The 16,235-nt window shown below is 36.6% G+C and overlaps 1 protein-coding gene and 1 non-coding gene across 7 annotated transcripts in view; both read left to right on the top strand.

The window, feature by feature from the left end:
- The window catches only part of ABCA8 (ATP binding cassette subfamily A member 8), a 76,835-nt gene that overhangs the window by 48,773 nt on the left and 11,827 nt on the right, over positions 1–16,235 (top strand). For 5 of the 6 annotated variants that reach the window (XM_038546766.1, XM_038546767.1, XM_038546770.1 and 2 more), the window contains 8 exons: positions 3,000–3,133; positions 3,671–3,808; positions 7,009–7,116; positions 10,779–10,952; positions 11,152–11,265; positions 13,730–13,849; positions 14,678–14,746; positions 15,199–15,290. In XM_038546766.1, the coding sequence (XP_038402694.1) occupies positions 3,000–3,133; positions 3,671–3,808; positions 7,009–7,116; positions 10,779–10,952; positions 11,152–11,265; positions 13,730–13,849; positions 14,678–14,746; positions 15,199–15,290 (949 nt within the window). The remainder of the gene's footprint in view (positions 1–2,999; positions 3,134–3,670; positions 3,809–7,008; positions 7,117–10,778; positions 10,953–11,151; positions 11,266–13,729; positions 13,850–14,677; positions 14,747–15,198; positions 15,291–16,235) is intronic. The other variant, XM_038546768.1, reaches the window with a different exon arrangement.
- Positions 8,031–8,137, top strand: LOC119873458. The gene has a single exon (XR_005365054.1). It is a non-coding gene; the product is annotated as a U6 spliceosomal RNA (small nuclear RNA).

A 16,235-nucleotide genomic window follows, 5' to 3' on the forward strand; every position in this document is an offset into this window, starting at 1 on the left:
TGAGAAACCACAAATTTTCTTTCTGTTTCTACAGATCTGCTACTCTGGACATTTAATATTTAACATAAGTCGAATTATACAAGATATGATCTTTTATGACTGACTTCTTTCACTTAGCACGATGTTTCAAGGTTCATCTCTGTTGTAGCATGTTTCGATATTTAACATTTTAATTGTGGAATAATATTTTATTGTGTGAATGTACTACATTTTATTTATTATTCATCAGATGATGGGTATATTTCCCCAATAACTGGCTATTATGAATAATGCTCCTATACACGTCCATGTGTAAGTTTTTATATGAACTCTTTTTTCCTTTCTTTGGGATATAAAACCCAGAAATGAAATTGCTGGGTCATGTGGTGACTATATTTAGCCTTTTGAGGAATGGTCAAACTTTTAAAAAGTGACTACTCCAATTTATATTTATGCCAACAATTTGTGAGGAGTCCAATTTCTATACATTTTCACCCAAACTTGTTATTTCCTGTCTTTTTTTTTTTTGTCATACTCATCATAGTTTGAATCAACTAGTATCTTGTGGTTTGATTTGCATTTTACTAATCACTAATGACCTTAGGTAGGCATCTCTCCATGCGCTTACTGATCAGTTGTGTATCTATCTTTGGAGAAGTGTCTTTTTTTCCTATTTAACAAAATGGGTTGTATGTTCTTTTTATTGAGTCCTAAGTGTCTTTATATGTTCTAGATACAAGTCTCTGATTAGTTGCAATAGATCCTCATTGTTCACGGGTGAGGTATTTGCAAACTTGTCTAGTCAGTAGCAAAACCAATACTCATGGCTCTCTCATAGCCATTCACAGACATGCTCAGAGAAGTGAAAATTTGAGTCACTGGGCACACACTTTGCACCTGAGGTAGAACAAGGTGACACTCTGCCTTCTTGTTTAAGCTCTCATGCTGTACATAAGTATCCTTTCTGTAGTCTGTTTAGTGCCACATTTTTTTCACAGTTTCATGCTTTTTGTTGGTGATTCTGCTATTGAAAAAGGCTCCCAAGTATGGTGCTGAATAGCTTTCCAGTGTCCCTAAGTCAAGAAGGCTGTAAGGTACCTTACAGAGAAAATACGTGTGTTAAATAAGCTTTGTTCAGGCATGAGTTATAGTGCCACTGGCTGTGATATCAATGTGAATGAATCAACAATATATATACCAAAACATATATAAAATGTGGTGATACATGGGTTGGTCAAAGAAACTGTTGTGACCAGAAGCTCACAGGAACCTAACCCTGTGTTTCCCCTAGGAGCAATAATTAAGAGTTGACTATTTCGGGCAGCCCGGGTGGCTCAGTGGTTTAGTGCCGCCTTCAGCCCAGGGTCTGATGCTGGGGAGGGATCAAGTCCCATGTTGGACTCCCTTCATGGAGACTGCTTCTCCCTCCGCCTCTCTCTCTCTCTCTCTCTCTCTCTCTTTCTCTCTCTCTCTTTCTCTCTGTGTATCTCATGAATAAATAGATAAAATCTTTAAAAAAAGGAATTCACTATTTCAGTGTTTGTGGTGACTTTATAGAATATATGTACCATGAATAATAAGAATCAACTGCAAAAAACATCATCCTGTAGATTGCCTTTTCATTTTCTCATTAGTGTCCTTTGAAGCCTCATGTTTTAATTCATAGGAAGTCTAACTTATTTTTTTTTTCCTTGCTTGTGCTTTTGGTGTCATATCTAGGTAAGCTTTATCTAACCCAAGATAATAAAGATTCACTTCTATACTTTCTTCTAAGGTTTTTGTATTCTTAGTTCTCATATATAGGTCTGTGATCCATTTTGAGTTAATTTTTTGTGTATGGTGTGAAGAAAGGATGCAACTTCAGTGACTATCTAGTTATCATCCTGGGAAGGGATGGCCACCAACCTTTCTCATTCCTTCCAGGTCCAGGTTACAGAAACTCCATCCCAGGCAGTGAAAGGTCTAGAGTTCTCTTCTTCCATCCATCCTCTATTCATAATATGGAAGCTCTATCCTAGGCACAAGAGGCCAAAAATAACAAGGCCCAATTATCCTTGTCTTCAAGGATCCAGTTCTTTCCAGGAAGATACTATAGCCCTAGACTGGGCTGGAAGAAGAAGGATTCCTGGGCTCTTGACCAGATCCAGTCAGAGTGGAGCTTCTGTCATACTAATCGAGGATAGGGAGTGAAGGTATAGGTTTTGGCTCAAATGCCAGTTTCTTAGTGTTCTTACCCAGTGTATTACATTTTTCTTAAATAATTATTGTTTTCTATTTTCTGTATGCCTCTAAGATAATCAGGAGATTTTTAACTTGTTGGATTTTTAGTAATTTTCTCAAGTTGTGATTGCTTTTCTAGGGGAAGGTCCACAAAGCTCTTCATGTCTTCATCCAACAGGTTGTCTTCCTATATCAAGACACATTTTTAAAGTCAATTAATAATCTAGAAGTAGTAAAGTGAGATTTAGCAATTTTTGCGGTTAATTAGTGGAGGTTATATGTGTCATTAAAACTTTAACTGTGAAGGCCACTCATTTCAATAGTCTAGGAAAAATATAGCACCAAATACCATATGGTGCTAAAAAAGACTTTTATCTTTCACATTAGCAATAATCAGAAACAAACAAACATATTATAAAGTAAACTCCATGACAAGTGCATAGATTCTTAATTCACAGTAGCAAATATGTTCTTATGTTCTTTTTTTTTTAATTTTTATTTATTTATGATAGTCACAGAGAGAGAGAGAGAGAGAGGCAGAGACACAGGCAGAGGGAGAAGCAGGCTCCATGCACCGGGAGCCCGATGTGGGATTCGATCCCGGGTCTCCAGGATCGCGCCCTGGGCCAAAGGCAGGCGCCAAACTGCGGCGCCATCCAGGGATCCCTGTTCTTATGTTCTTATGACAGTACATATTACAGTAAGGATCACATAATGACATTAATTATAATTTCATGGTACAACTTGATATTGATTTTCTAAGTTTTGTGGTATACCTAATATATTTAATTATAATTTAGGGGCAAGCATTGATGACTTTATACATTCTGTGGAGCATCAGAACATAGCTTTGGAAGTAGATGTATTTGGAACTAAAAATGGCCTGGATGACCCATCTTATAATGGAGCCATCACAGTATCTGGTAATACAAAGGTATGCTGGTCTCTGTTTCATAATGTTTCTCAAAGGTGTGGAAAGCTAACATAATATCAAGATACTTAGTTCTCCAGGAAACAAAATGAAAAACAAGTACTGCTTTCATTTCCTACTTACTCAGTGATAGTCATTAGTATATTGAATAATTCAATCTCAGTCACTGTCTAACAATACAAACTGTGTGTATTAGCAGAATAAATACTGTATAATACCCACTGTCAAGTGCATATTTAAGTCCAAAGAACTCAGATTTCCTCTCAGGGATTTTATAATAGATATATTCTGAAACCTCTGTTTTATTCTTAAACACTAATAGTTGATTCTAGCCTTAAGCCAGATGTCTGGGGTCCTGAAAATTAAATACAGCCTACATACATATTTTGTTTTACTTATATGGTATTTTTTCTTTGATTATTTGACATCATTTTAAAACCACAACTTTTCATTAAAATATTGAATTTTGACCACTTCAGCAAAAAAAAAAAAAAAAATGAAGATCTTTGAGAATTTATAATCTTGCTTTTTATATTTTAGAATTACAGTTTTTCATTAGCGTGCAATACCAAAAGACTAAATTGCTTCCCAGTTCTTATGGATATCATTAGTAATGCGCTACTTGGAATGATTACACCATCAGCACATATCCAAACTGACAGAAGTACATTTTCAAGTGTAAGTATATTGACTCTCCTCCATCAGGAATCTGGACTCTCTTCCCACAGGATCTCCCAGATCACCCCTCTTTGAAGTGCTGCGATCTTGTTCTTGTTGTGTAAACTCTTGCATAATAAATTACCATTTGGATTCATGCTAGCTCCTGGGTGTGAAAAATCAATACGCTTTTTAGAGCTTCCATTTTTTAAGTAATATCTACACCTAACGTGGGACTTGAGCCCACAACCCCGAGATCATGAGTCACATGCTCTACAAGCTGAGCCAGCCCAGTCCCCCCAGAGCTTCAATTTTTTAAATGAAAAACAGAACTAATAAAATATCTTTTCAAGGAGAATGTGAGGTAATGAAAGTGAACTTATACAGCACTGAAACCAGCACAAAAACATTAAGAGGGAAGGAAGGAAAGGAAAGGGGAGGAGGGAAATTAGGAGGAAGACAGAGAGGGGAAAAGAAATGAAAAGAGAAAGAAAAGAAAGAAAAGAAAAAAAGAAAAGAAAAGAGAAACAAAACTGAGGTCTTATTATTTTTTTTAGAAATGTTAGAAAAGGAAAAAAAATTGGGACAAAGTTCAGGCTAAAATTGCAGAATGGTTACATTAGAATTACTCTAGTTCCTTATAATAAATACTAATTATTTGAGCTTACCCTAGACCTACCAAACCAGCTTTTTCATACCTGGGGGTGAGGGGAAATCCTTATTTCTTAAAAAAAAAAAAAAAAAAAGCCCAGGTGATTGGACTCTATACAAACCTGAATACCTATTAGAGTTTGTAATTATTCTTTTTTGATTATTTCCTAAATATATTTCTTCCTCTTAGAGAGTTCTTTGAACACAGAGACCATGTATTTTTTTTTTTAAAGATTCATTTATTTATTCATGAGAGACACACAGAGAGAGGTAGAGACATAGGCAGAGGGAGAAGCAGGCTCCATGAAGGGAGCCCGATGTGGGACTCAATCCTGGATCCCAGGATCACCCCCTGAGCCAAAGGCAGATGCTCAACCACTGAGCCACCCAGGCATCCCCAGAGACCATGTATTTTTAACACTACATAATATTTTATACATGAGGGACACCTGGGTGGTTCAGTGGTTGGGATCGAGTCCCACATCGGGCTCTCTGCAGGGAGCCTGCCTCTAATTCAGCCTACCTCAGCCTATGTCTCTACCTCTCTCTCTCTCTCTCTCTCTCTCATGAATAAATAAATAAAATCTTTAAAAAATGTTATACTTGAGATAGGGCCTCGAGCACTAATTAATTTGTTAAATGCATAAATGAATGTCAGAGTTCAACAAATTATCTATATTCCATTCCACTATTGGGTTTTATGATAATATATATGGCTAAGGACCAGGCACCCACATATATATAAATGAATCCACCATTACATTTTTAATTTAAATTTAATTAGCCAACATATGGTACATCGCTAGTTTGAGATGTAGTGTTCAATAATTTATCAGTTGCATATAACACCCCGTGTTCCTCATATCACATGCCCTCCTTAATGCCCATCACCCAGGTACCCCACTACCCCCACCCACCTTCGTTCCAGCAACCCTCAGTTTTTTCCCTATACTCCAGAGTCTCCCATGGTGTTTCTCCCTCTCTGATGACTTCCCATTCAGTTTTCCTTCCCTTTCCCTATGATTCACTGCACTGTTATATTCCACATATGAGTGAAACCATATGATAATTGTCTTTTCCTGATTATGGAAAGAGCCAAGAACCCACCATTATTTTTACTCACTCCTGCAAGATCTTGGGTTAGCTTTTCACAATGTAGTTCATGATGTGTTCAGGAAATAAAAATCCCTTTCAGTAACAATGTGTAAGAAACTAAATCATTAAAGCAAAAAGTTCTAATCATCCATCAAGTATTAATTAATTTTAGAATATATACTAAGGTTCATTTAATTAACTCCTATCAATTTGCTGGTGTCTGAGGAGGGATGCAAATTGAGCAAATTGCCTTGAGCTTCCATCTATAAAAACATTCTATTTTAGCTACAAGGAATTTGATAGCAACTACCTTACTTGACCTGTATTTATGTGCCCAATATCTAAACTCTATTATTTCCTGCAAGTCATTTCATATTCTATGTGAATTTACCAGTTCCTTGTTCAAATAAGAGTTTTCTGTAGTGTCAGACCTTGCTCATGTCCTGCTCAAAGTCATGGACTTACCACCGAGTGCGGAGTCCACCCAGCATGTGAGATATACTGAAGAGATTCGGTCAATAAGCTTAATTAAGTCTCACCTTTCTGTAGTTAGCAGGTGTGTCTCTGATGGCCAGCCTGAAGACGACTGGACTCCAGTTATAACTTTTTTCAGTAATGTGTGTAATCAAACAGCACCTATGTGGATCCTGAAAGTAACATGCAAACTGCCTTCAGGACAGTCTGTGAATCTTCTGTCCTCCAAGACTGTTCTAGACAGGAGCAACCAGATGTGTAGCCAAGTACAAAGATTTTTCTTGGAGATTTCACTTCCCCTTCTAGTCCTCTACTTTATCTCTATTTTTGAACCCTCAACCAATATTTATCTGGTCTTGTGGTGTACCTAGAAAGATTCTTATCATCATTGTGCCCACGAAACATCTGAAAGGATTTTTTGACTCAAGCTATCACATTTGAAATAATTAAATAGGAGTTAAAAGTGGAATGTTTCAAATGAATTATCATTATTTATTATTTAACATCAGAATAAATTTTAGAATCGTAACATAAGAAAATGACAAATTGGGGACAGGCAGCTGGGTAGCTCAGTGGTTGAGCAACTGCCTTTGGCTCAGGTCATGATCCCAGGATCCCAGGATCGAGTTCCGCATCAAACTCTCCATGGGGAGCCTGCTTCTCCCTCTGCCTATGTCTCTGTCTCTTTCTGTGTCTCTCATAAATAAATAAATTTTTTTAAAAATTTTTTAAAAAGAGAAAATGACAAATCTACTCCCTTTTTCTTTTCCAACTTTGTAATATCAATTCACTCACCTTCATTGAGTCATTTTCCTTATTCATGAATGCGTATAAAGACAAGAGTCAAGCTTCAAAACTGGATGGATAATAAAAGAGTTTGGCAACCTCAACAGGGCCTTAAGGCAGGAGTATATATAATCAGTTTGATATTTTTAAAAATGTATTCCAGAAAATGAATTTTGAATCTGTTATTCAGCTCACTATATTCTTTGCATTTTCAGGAGAGACAGAGTAATCCATTTGAATTCCCAGGATATACCACGTTCTGGTTGATTCTGGCATCATCTTGTGCTCCTTATATCGCCATGGGCAGCATTGATGATTATAAGGTAATAATGAAACCTTTATTACTTTGTATGAATAGAAGCTGAAGGTAATATAATTAAAGGATTTTCCATAGAGCTATTTGTACACATTTAAGAGAGCAGCCAATTCAGCAGTAAGTCCTAAGATCTAAATTTTTTAAGGCTTTGTAAATATAGGGATAAATAAATTGATCAGATAGAGAATCAGATAGAGAATGATTCTAAAATTTATGTGGATATGCAGAGCCTAGAATAGACAAAATAACTTTTAAAGAGAAAAACGAAGTTGAGTGAGTTATGCTTCTGTCTTCAAGGCTTACCACAAAGTTGTAGGAATGAAGAATGTGTTGCATTTATTTAGGATAGTCATATGGGCTTATGAAACAAAATAGACAATTCAGATATTATTGGTTGATTTTCAGTAAAACTGCCAGGGAATACAGCAAATTTTACCAGAACAACCTGACATTGACATGAGGGGGAAAAATGTTCTTAGCACTCACCTACACCATATGCAAAATATTTTGCTTTTTTTAAAGATTTTATTTATTTATTCATGAGAGACACACAGAGAGAGAGAGAGAGAGAGAGAGGCAGAGACACAGGCAGAGGGAGAAGCAGGCTCCCTGCAGGGAACCCGGTGCAGGACTCAGTCCCAGGACCCCAGGATCACACCCTGAGCCAAAGGCAGATGCTCAACCACTGAGCCATCCAGGTGCCCCTACAAAATTATTTTGAAATAAATCATATATGTTGTGGTAGGCAGTTATTTCCTACATGGGACAGAATAAGAATATACCTTAAAAGAAAATGAGAACTTGGAATTCATCAAAGGTAAGACCTTTTGCTCTTTGTAAAACACCAATGATAAAATAAAAAGCTTCCAGCTGGGAGAAAAATATTCACAATGCTTGTACATCTAACAGAAGACTTGCATTGTGCTTGCTTTGGCAGCACATATGTTAAAATTGGAAAGACACGAAGAGGAGTAACATGGTCCCCACACAAGGATGTCACAAAAATTTGTGGAGCATTCCATATTTAAAAAAAAAATGGTGTCAAGAATATAAAGAACTCTTCTATCTCAGTAATAAAAGAGGCTAATTTTAAAAATGGGCAAGATATTTGAACAAATACTTCACCAAAGAAGATATATGGAAGGAAAACGCTCCCATAAAAAGATGGCTGGTATCATGAGTAATCAGGAAAATAGCCCCAGTGAGGTCCCTCAACACTTTAAATGAAATGAATAACATTAATATCAAGTTTGTGAGGATATGGAGACACTAGAACTCTTATGCATTGTTGGCGGGAATATAAAACGCACGATCACTTTGCTAAGCAATTTGGCTCTGTCTTATAAAGCTAAAAATACATTTATTGTATGGCCCAGAATTTCTCTCCGAAGTATTTATCTGGGAGAAAAGAAAATGTCTTTCTACATACAGACTGGTACATTAACATTCTTGGTAGCTTTATTTGTAATAGGCAACTACCTGAAACAGCCCCAATTTCCATCGAACTGTGAATTGTAAGTAAATCCTTGTGTAGCCATACCATGGAATATTACTGAACAATACAAAAGAAGAAACCACTAAACATGCATCAGCATGGATACAACTTGCAACCATTACACTGAGGGAATGAAGACATAAAAGAGTAAATACTGAATGATTTCGTTTATAGGAAATTATCAGAAAAGTAAAATAAATTCATATTGACAGAAACCAGACCTGTGGTTTCTTGTAATCAGTGCTAAAGGCTATTGGCTGCAAAGGAGTATGGGAAATCGGGGAGGGGGAGTAATGAATATGCTCAATACTTGGGTGATGAGTGTGATACAGGAATACATGCATTTGTCAAACCCCATGCAACTGTATACTTAATAGGGGTATTTTGCATTGTTTCAAAATTGCATTTCAAAAAAGTTAATGAAAAAGAGATCCTTGAAATAAGAGAAAATGATATTTTGAAAACGTGAGCACTTAGATAAAAAATAAATTTCAATGTTCAACTGACGATCTATTTATACATTTTCATTCACAGACCCTCCTTCATTAATCCCAGTGATTTTTAATGTATCTACAAATATTTGGAGCATCTTGTAAGACAAAGATTCTGTTTCAGTAGCTCTGGAGCAGAGACAACTTTTGAGTGGCGGTCATAGGATGATGGATTTCCATGACTAATCAACCCAGGCCAACTTGCATTAGCTTTATTTACAAATCTTGATAGAATATCGTTTAGTGGCTCCATTTTTGTAACTTTGAAAATGACCGTGCATAGCCATCTTTATCTGTTTCGATTTCTCCCTCTCCAAAGTAATTCTGTTGTCCAAGAGAAGGGGGTGCTATCCACGTCCTTATTCCCTTCTTGGTGCAGAACCTCCAGGAATCTTGGGGAATGCCATCTGCTGGCCTGATAGAACTGCCAGTCACCTTAGTGTTAACATAGTTCTAACTTAAAAAATGTCTCCCAGAGGAAATGCAAACACTTTCTTTCTCTGGCCAGTGTGATGCCACAATTCCATCATGGTTCTCCCAACATTTTGGCCACTGTCTGTCTGCCTCCATTGGAACTTGTAACTCATTTCCATTGTCTCTAAATTCTGGAACTCCTCAGATCTCAGCCCCTAGATCTCTCTTCATGCTACATTTCATTCTCTCCTAGGCAAGCTTAACTAATCCTAGAGCTCAAGCCCCCTTTACCTAACCACATAGTTTGCATATATATTTATTATATAGGGAGAGCACAAGTCTGTCTCCCCAAAGATTATATATTTTATATACATAAAATACTATATTTTATTTATGATTAAATTATACATAGATATATATAATATGTTTTTTTATATACACTTAAAACAGCTTTATTCTTTTAAGTAAGTGATACTTTAGGGTCGTTTGGGCATAGCACATGTTCAAATGTTTATTATCCTTCCAAATATTTATACATATGTACATCAATATTATTACATTCATAAATATTATGTATTTTATATTCCTTGTCATACTCTGAATAAACATACCAAATCACACATTTTAAAACTACTTATCAAGTGATGTGGGGTTTGGCACAAATTAAGCAATTATAATATATTAGGCAATTTCAAGTATATTTTCTCCTTTAAAAATAGTTAAATTCAGGGTGCCTAGATAGTTTAGTTGATTAAGCATCTGCCTTCAGCTCGGGTCACGATCTCAGGGTCCTGGGATGGAGCCCCACATCCAGCTCTCTGCAGCAGAGAGTCTGCTTCTCCCACTCTCCCTCCCCCACTCATGCTTGTTCTCTCTCTCTCCCCACAAATAAATAAATAAATTTTTAAAAAGATAGTTAATTTGCTGATGGTCTCTAATTACCTAAATGAGGCTCCTGTCTGAGAGGTAATTTGATTTATGCTCCCATACATCATTAATCTCTATTTTGTTTACTGCAGCATTAATACTTAGATTTTCTTTCACATATTTCTGCCAGGTGTGTGATGAATATCAATGTTGTTAGTCACAGCAGCAAACTGATCATTTATGTTTGGAATTATCCATATCCCTTGGTCCAGATGATGCTTATAGCATGATGCAGAATTATTACATATGAAAATTTTGTTTGAATATTTCCTTACATAATCCACATTTTCTTAAACCTCAAATTGAAATACCACTTTGTATCTCTGCTGTTTTTTTAATCAGAACAAAATTCAGTCCCAGCTACGGATTTCGGGCCTCTTCCCTTCTGCTTACTGGTTTGGGCAGGCGCTGGTGGATGTTCCAATGTACTGCTTGATCTTCCTTCTTATGTATTTAATGGACTACGGCTTAAATCTCCAAGAGACTTTCTTTAAAATTACAAGTCCGATTATACAAGTAAGTGACCATCTTCATAGAACAAATATTGTTGTATGATTTAATGAAAAAATTTGAAGGTGTAAACTATTTTCATTGATATTAAATTGTCACTAGTGAAATAACTGTAGAACACTGTGCTCTGACAATCTTTTGGATCCTACTGTTTTCTTAGACTGCATTTGTCTTTAACTAAACACACCATTCCTGTTGATTTCAGATCCCATGTGCTGTTGGCTATTCCACCTCACTTATCTTCTTGACATATGTGATTTCATTCATTTTTCGCAAGGGGAAACGAAATAGTGGCATTTGGTCTTTTGGCTTCTGTATGGTAAGTATATTTCTTGTAAACATTCATTTTTTGTGTTTAAATACACAATTCTGAACTAGTTCTTTATTTTTAAAAATATTTTATTTTATTTTATTTTTTTAAGTTTTTATTTATTTATTCATGAGAGACACAGAGAGAGGCAGAGACACAGGCAGAGGGAGAAGCAGGCTCCTCACAGGGATCCCAATGTAGGACTCGATCCCTAAACTATGATCATGCCCTGAGCCAAATGCAGACGCTGAAATCCTGAGCCACCCAGGTGTCCCTAAAAATACTTTATTTAAATTAAATTTGCCAACATACATAACACCCAGTGCTCATCCCATCAAATGCCCTCCTTAATGCCCATCACCCAGTCACCCCATCTTCCCCCCTTCTGCAGCCGTTTGTTTGTTTCCCAGAGTTAGGAGTCTCTCGTGGTTTGTCTTCCTCTCTAATTTACACCACTCGGTTTCCCTCCTTTCCCTAATAGTCCCTTTCACTATTTCTTATATATTATATATTATATATATATCTTATATATTATATTTCTTATATTCCACATATGTGTGAAACCATATGATAACTGTCTTTCTCCAACTGACTTATTTCGCTCAGCATAATACCCTCCCAGTTCCATCCACGTCGAAACAAATGATAGGTATTCATCATTTCTGATGGCTGAGTAATATTCCATAGTATACATATACCATATCTTCTTTATCCATTCACCTGTCAAAGGACATCGTTGAGCCAGTATTTTAAAATGTGCCCGCAGTAGAATGATAAAATAAAATTACAGTCTAAAATATTTCCTTAGGATTCGTTTCAAAATCTGCATGTTTTATCTTTCTAATTCTACCCTTATCTCTCTTAAAAATAGCTGCGCTAGAAAGAAACCCTGAAACCATTTGTATCTTCTTTTTTACTGAAAAAGAAATAAGCCCAAGGACCTCCACAAGGCCATACAAGATTACAAATATTGTTGCTAGCACAGTTAAAACTAGAAACTACTTCTCCATAATCTACTGAATTTAATTCCATAAAAGCAATACTTATTTTCGCTAAATTAGAAATGAAAAATATGTTACCTACTCTAATTTCCTGTTATTTCTGGGGCCAGAAAGTAAATTATTAATCCAACAAATATTAGTTGACTTCTAACAATGTGTCACAAACTAAGACTGATAATGCAGAAAAAAATAACAGTTTCAACCCTGAGAGGGTACTCAGAGGGTAAACACAGAGGGAACCGCCACCTATTGAAACAAAGTGATAAGGAAAAGATTATCTCTTTTTTAAAAGATTATCTCTATGACAACCAGAGAAGGGAAAGATTAACTCAGGAAAATGAGAGCACAGACTTCCATGAGGAATTGAAACTGGAAGAGTAAGATTTTAGTAGCTAGAGGAGACTGATGATTCAGTAAATGAAGAGAAATTCGGGGTGTGGGGGGGTACTCCAGGCTTATTCCAGGAACTGCTGATGACCTGGTATGGAAAAGGAAATAAAACAATGTGCAGCCTCAGCATGGCCCTAGTTATGGTAAAAACATTGGTTGGAACCACATTGGCCCTTAATGATGAACTCAAAAATTTATTCTACAGGCTGCAGGAGGCCGTGGAAGCCTAGAGTACAAAAAAGAAATACAATCATAAGTATACTTTTAGGAGTGCTGGGTGGCTCAGTTGGTTAAGCATCTGACTCTTGATTTTGACTCAGGGTTGTGAGATCGAGCCCCGAATCGGGCACCACACTCATCCAGGAGTCTAGCAGAGACTCTTTCTCTCTCTCTCCCTCTGTTCCCCCTCCCCCCGTCCTCACTTGTGCTCTCTCTCTCTCTCTCTCAAAAAAATAAATAAATAAATCTTTTAAGAAATAAAATTTAGAAAGAAAGATAGAAACATACTTTTAGGAAGAATATGCTGACCATAAAAATGGTCATTAGTAATAAAAGAAATAAAAAAATTTTAGGAGGCTTTGATCACTGCAATGTTTTAGAAGAAAAATTCTGAGAGCTTCCCTTGTCCTGGTGACTATCTCTTATCCCTGAATTTTTAATTTGAGTACTTTCACTGAAGCCACTCCGGGTTGGTATGAGCTTCTATTTCCCCTGGTGTCCCTAACAGAAGTCTTCTCTCACTGTTGCTGTTGTGTCATTCCCATTAAATGTCAATTTGCGTTCCCTATGATTATTGCTTATCTACTAATGTTACCTCCAAGAACAATATAATGCCACCTTTTTTTTTTCCTTTTCTGTAATGAAAGGAGTCCATATATTAGATCCTAGATTTCCCCAGTCCTGTCTCATTCTTGATACACCCAGTTAGAGTAATCCAGCTAAGTCACTGAGAGATATGCTGATTTCACTTAAGTTTCTGAGATTGGAGTTGAAATTCGGAATATCTTCAAGATGAGTCATCTCAATTGGGAGCCTATCTGGAAATGCAGACTGGTTAACGTGCACGTTCATATCTTCTTTAGATCACCGCCTTCTCTGTGTTTATACTGCTATTTGACTACCATGAACATGTCGCACTGTACTGCCTCATCTTTTTAGTACCACAAACCACATTAATTGGCTGTATGGTCTTCTATTTTATTGTAAGTAGTGCTCCCATCTGTCCCGGTGTCCTGGAACTCATAACTAGCTATGGAAGTTACTTAGGGTTGGGACTCTCCTACATGCTGAATATACATGACATTTAAAGATTCCTACCTCATGGATTCTGACTGAATTCCTCCCAGATAGGGCATGTGCTCCAGCTAAACTGTGTCAGAAAACCTGGCCCTCGTTCAGGTGTGGGGAGACAAGGTAATAGGTGGTGGGAAATAGAGCAGCCTTTCTACATTCCTGGGCATGCTCCACTTTAGGGGACAAATGAAATTAAGACCCCTAATTTGGGGGATCTTGAGATTCTAGAGAGGCACTCCATAGGAATAAAGTGCTTTTTTTTTTCCTTGCTGATGAATAGAGAAGTATCAACCAATACAAATATATAGATACAGATGTAGAAGTATAGACTTTTACAAAAGGGAAATAGATATGATATGGGAGTGAAGATGGGAAGAGGCAAAAAAAGGAAGGGGCCTTATGATGGATCAGTGGTCACAGGAAGGTGTGTAAGCTCTCAGGGAAAAGGAGAAACACTTTCTCTCTCATCATTTGGGGAGGCTAACACAGATGTCCAGCATTGTCTCACCATGTAATAGGCTAAATCCTGTTGCTTTGAATAAAAGCACAGTGCCTCATAGACCTTGGGAGGAAGGAATACCACTTCTTGCCACACATTTTGGAATGGACACCTACCAATACTCATGGTGACATCAGGGCATGTGCTAGTAGGGCTGTTTAACGAGCCAGTTCACATTTATATGGATAAAATTCATGAAACGAGAAAACTTAGTATTTAATCATTGTTTTTTCTTTTGCAGCAAGCCATGGCTTATTACACGACTCAGGAACCAAGAAGTGTAGGACCATTTCTGGTATTCTTAATTGTAAGAACACACTTGTCTTTAAAAGTCATTGTGTCTTTTATTGTACTGAATCTTTTTAATTCCTGTACACACAATAAAACTTTTTTTTATGAAGATAGATATGGATATTTGTAGCCCATGGATATAAAGTATTTGTAAGATATGGAACAAATTTTTCTCTAAAGATCAACTGACCAGATAATATGCTTTCCAATTTTTGAAAACACTGTCCTGGTATTAGAGGGAGTGACGTAAAGTAATGGTATTCCATAATTATATTTGTTTTCAATGTTTCTGGAAACAAGATTGAAAATGAATTGGGTAATTTCACAATTTGACAAATAGATTATTGGAAATTCGTAATGATTTTTCCAACTGCATCTTTGGAGAAGGCTGACTATTTCTAATTCACATCTGATGTAAACATTTATCTTAGAATGCTTCTAATCATTCATCCCTCTCTTTCTTCCTAGCCTTTCCTTCATTTTATCATCTTCCTTTTTACTCTTCGATGTCTGGAATGGAAGTATGGAAAGAAATCAATGAGGAGGGATCCCTTCTTTAGGTTGGAGAAATCAAATTGGATTCTTTTATTTCAATCATTAATACTTAAAAAGTTTTTCATACATGAATTAACCAATCAGCAAAGAACTGCCAAGTCCTGGGATAAGCTGGGGTAGCAACAATGTGCCAATATAAAAAAATAGAGATCCAAGTACCTAAATGAAAGATGATTTTAAGTAGAGGAAGAAACAGACCTGAAACATTGACTATTACGGTCTCTGTCATCATGATCAGTGAAAGAGAGGACTAGTTACATGCCACTACTTCAGTTTAAAGAGCCATCAATTTTAATAGATTGGCAATTGAAGGAATACTGCCAATCCAGGAAGGAGGAATGGAATGATCAGTAGGCCAAAGACAAATAATTGTGCTCTTTTCCTCTGGTAGTAAGAAGCCCAACTGGTGGATCACAGACTGGTCCAGTTATTAATGGGACTTAAAAGCTACTGTCCTTTTTTCTTTCTTTTCTTTTTTTTTTTTTTTTGCACCATGCAAGGACATGGCCATAAATATTTTATGCCCTTTTTGTCTCCCATTGGTTTCATCTTTAACTCTTATAGACAGTAGGGTGGATGACTTGCAAGGTGAAAGATGACTTTTAACAAATCTAAGATCAGTATGTGGGACTAGGTTGAGATAAGAGTATGAAGGACCAGACTCAAAATGGAGGAGAAAGTCTGACACATATTCCCAAGAAATGGCCAAGCTTAACAGGAGACCAAGCATCTAACTTGTATGTTCTGAGATCATTCTGACTTCAAATACTTCAAATATTCTGGCTTACCCTCCCCATGGGAATGTAATAATGCCTACATGGTGGTGGTGTTAAAGCTAGGGCTTCCAGAAAAACCACATCATTAAACTATGCTTTAAAATCCTCTGTTAGATAACAGATACCAAGTTGCCCAGTGATACTGGAAAAAGAATGTTCCATAGATGAGTAGAA

This window comes from Canis lupus, chromosome 9, assembly GCF_011100685.1.
Source record: "Canis lupus familiaris isolate Mischka breed German Shepherd chromosome 9, alternate assembly UU_Cfam_GSD_1.0, whole genome shotgun sequence".
Taxonomy (NCBI): Eukaryota; Metazoa; Chordata; class Mammalia; order Carnivora; family Canidae; genus Canis; species Canis lupus.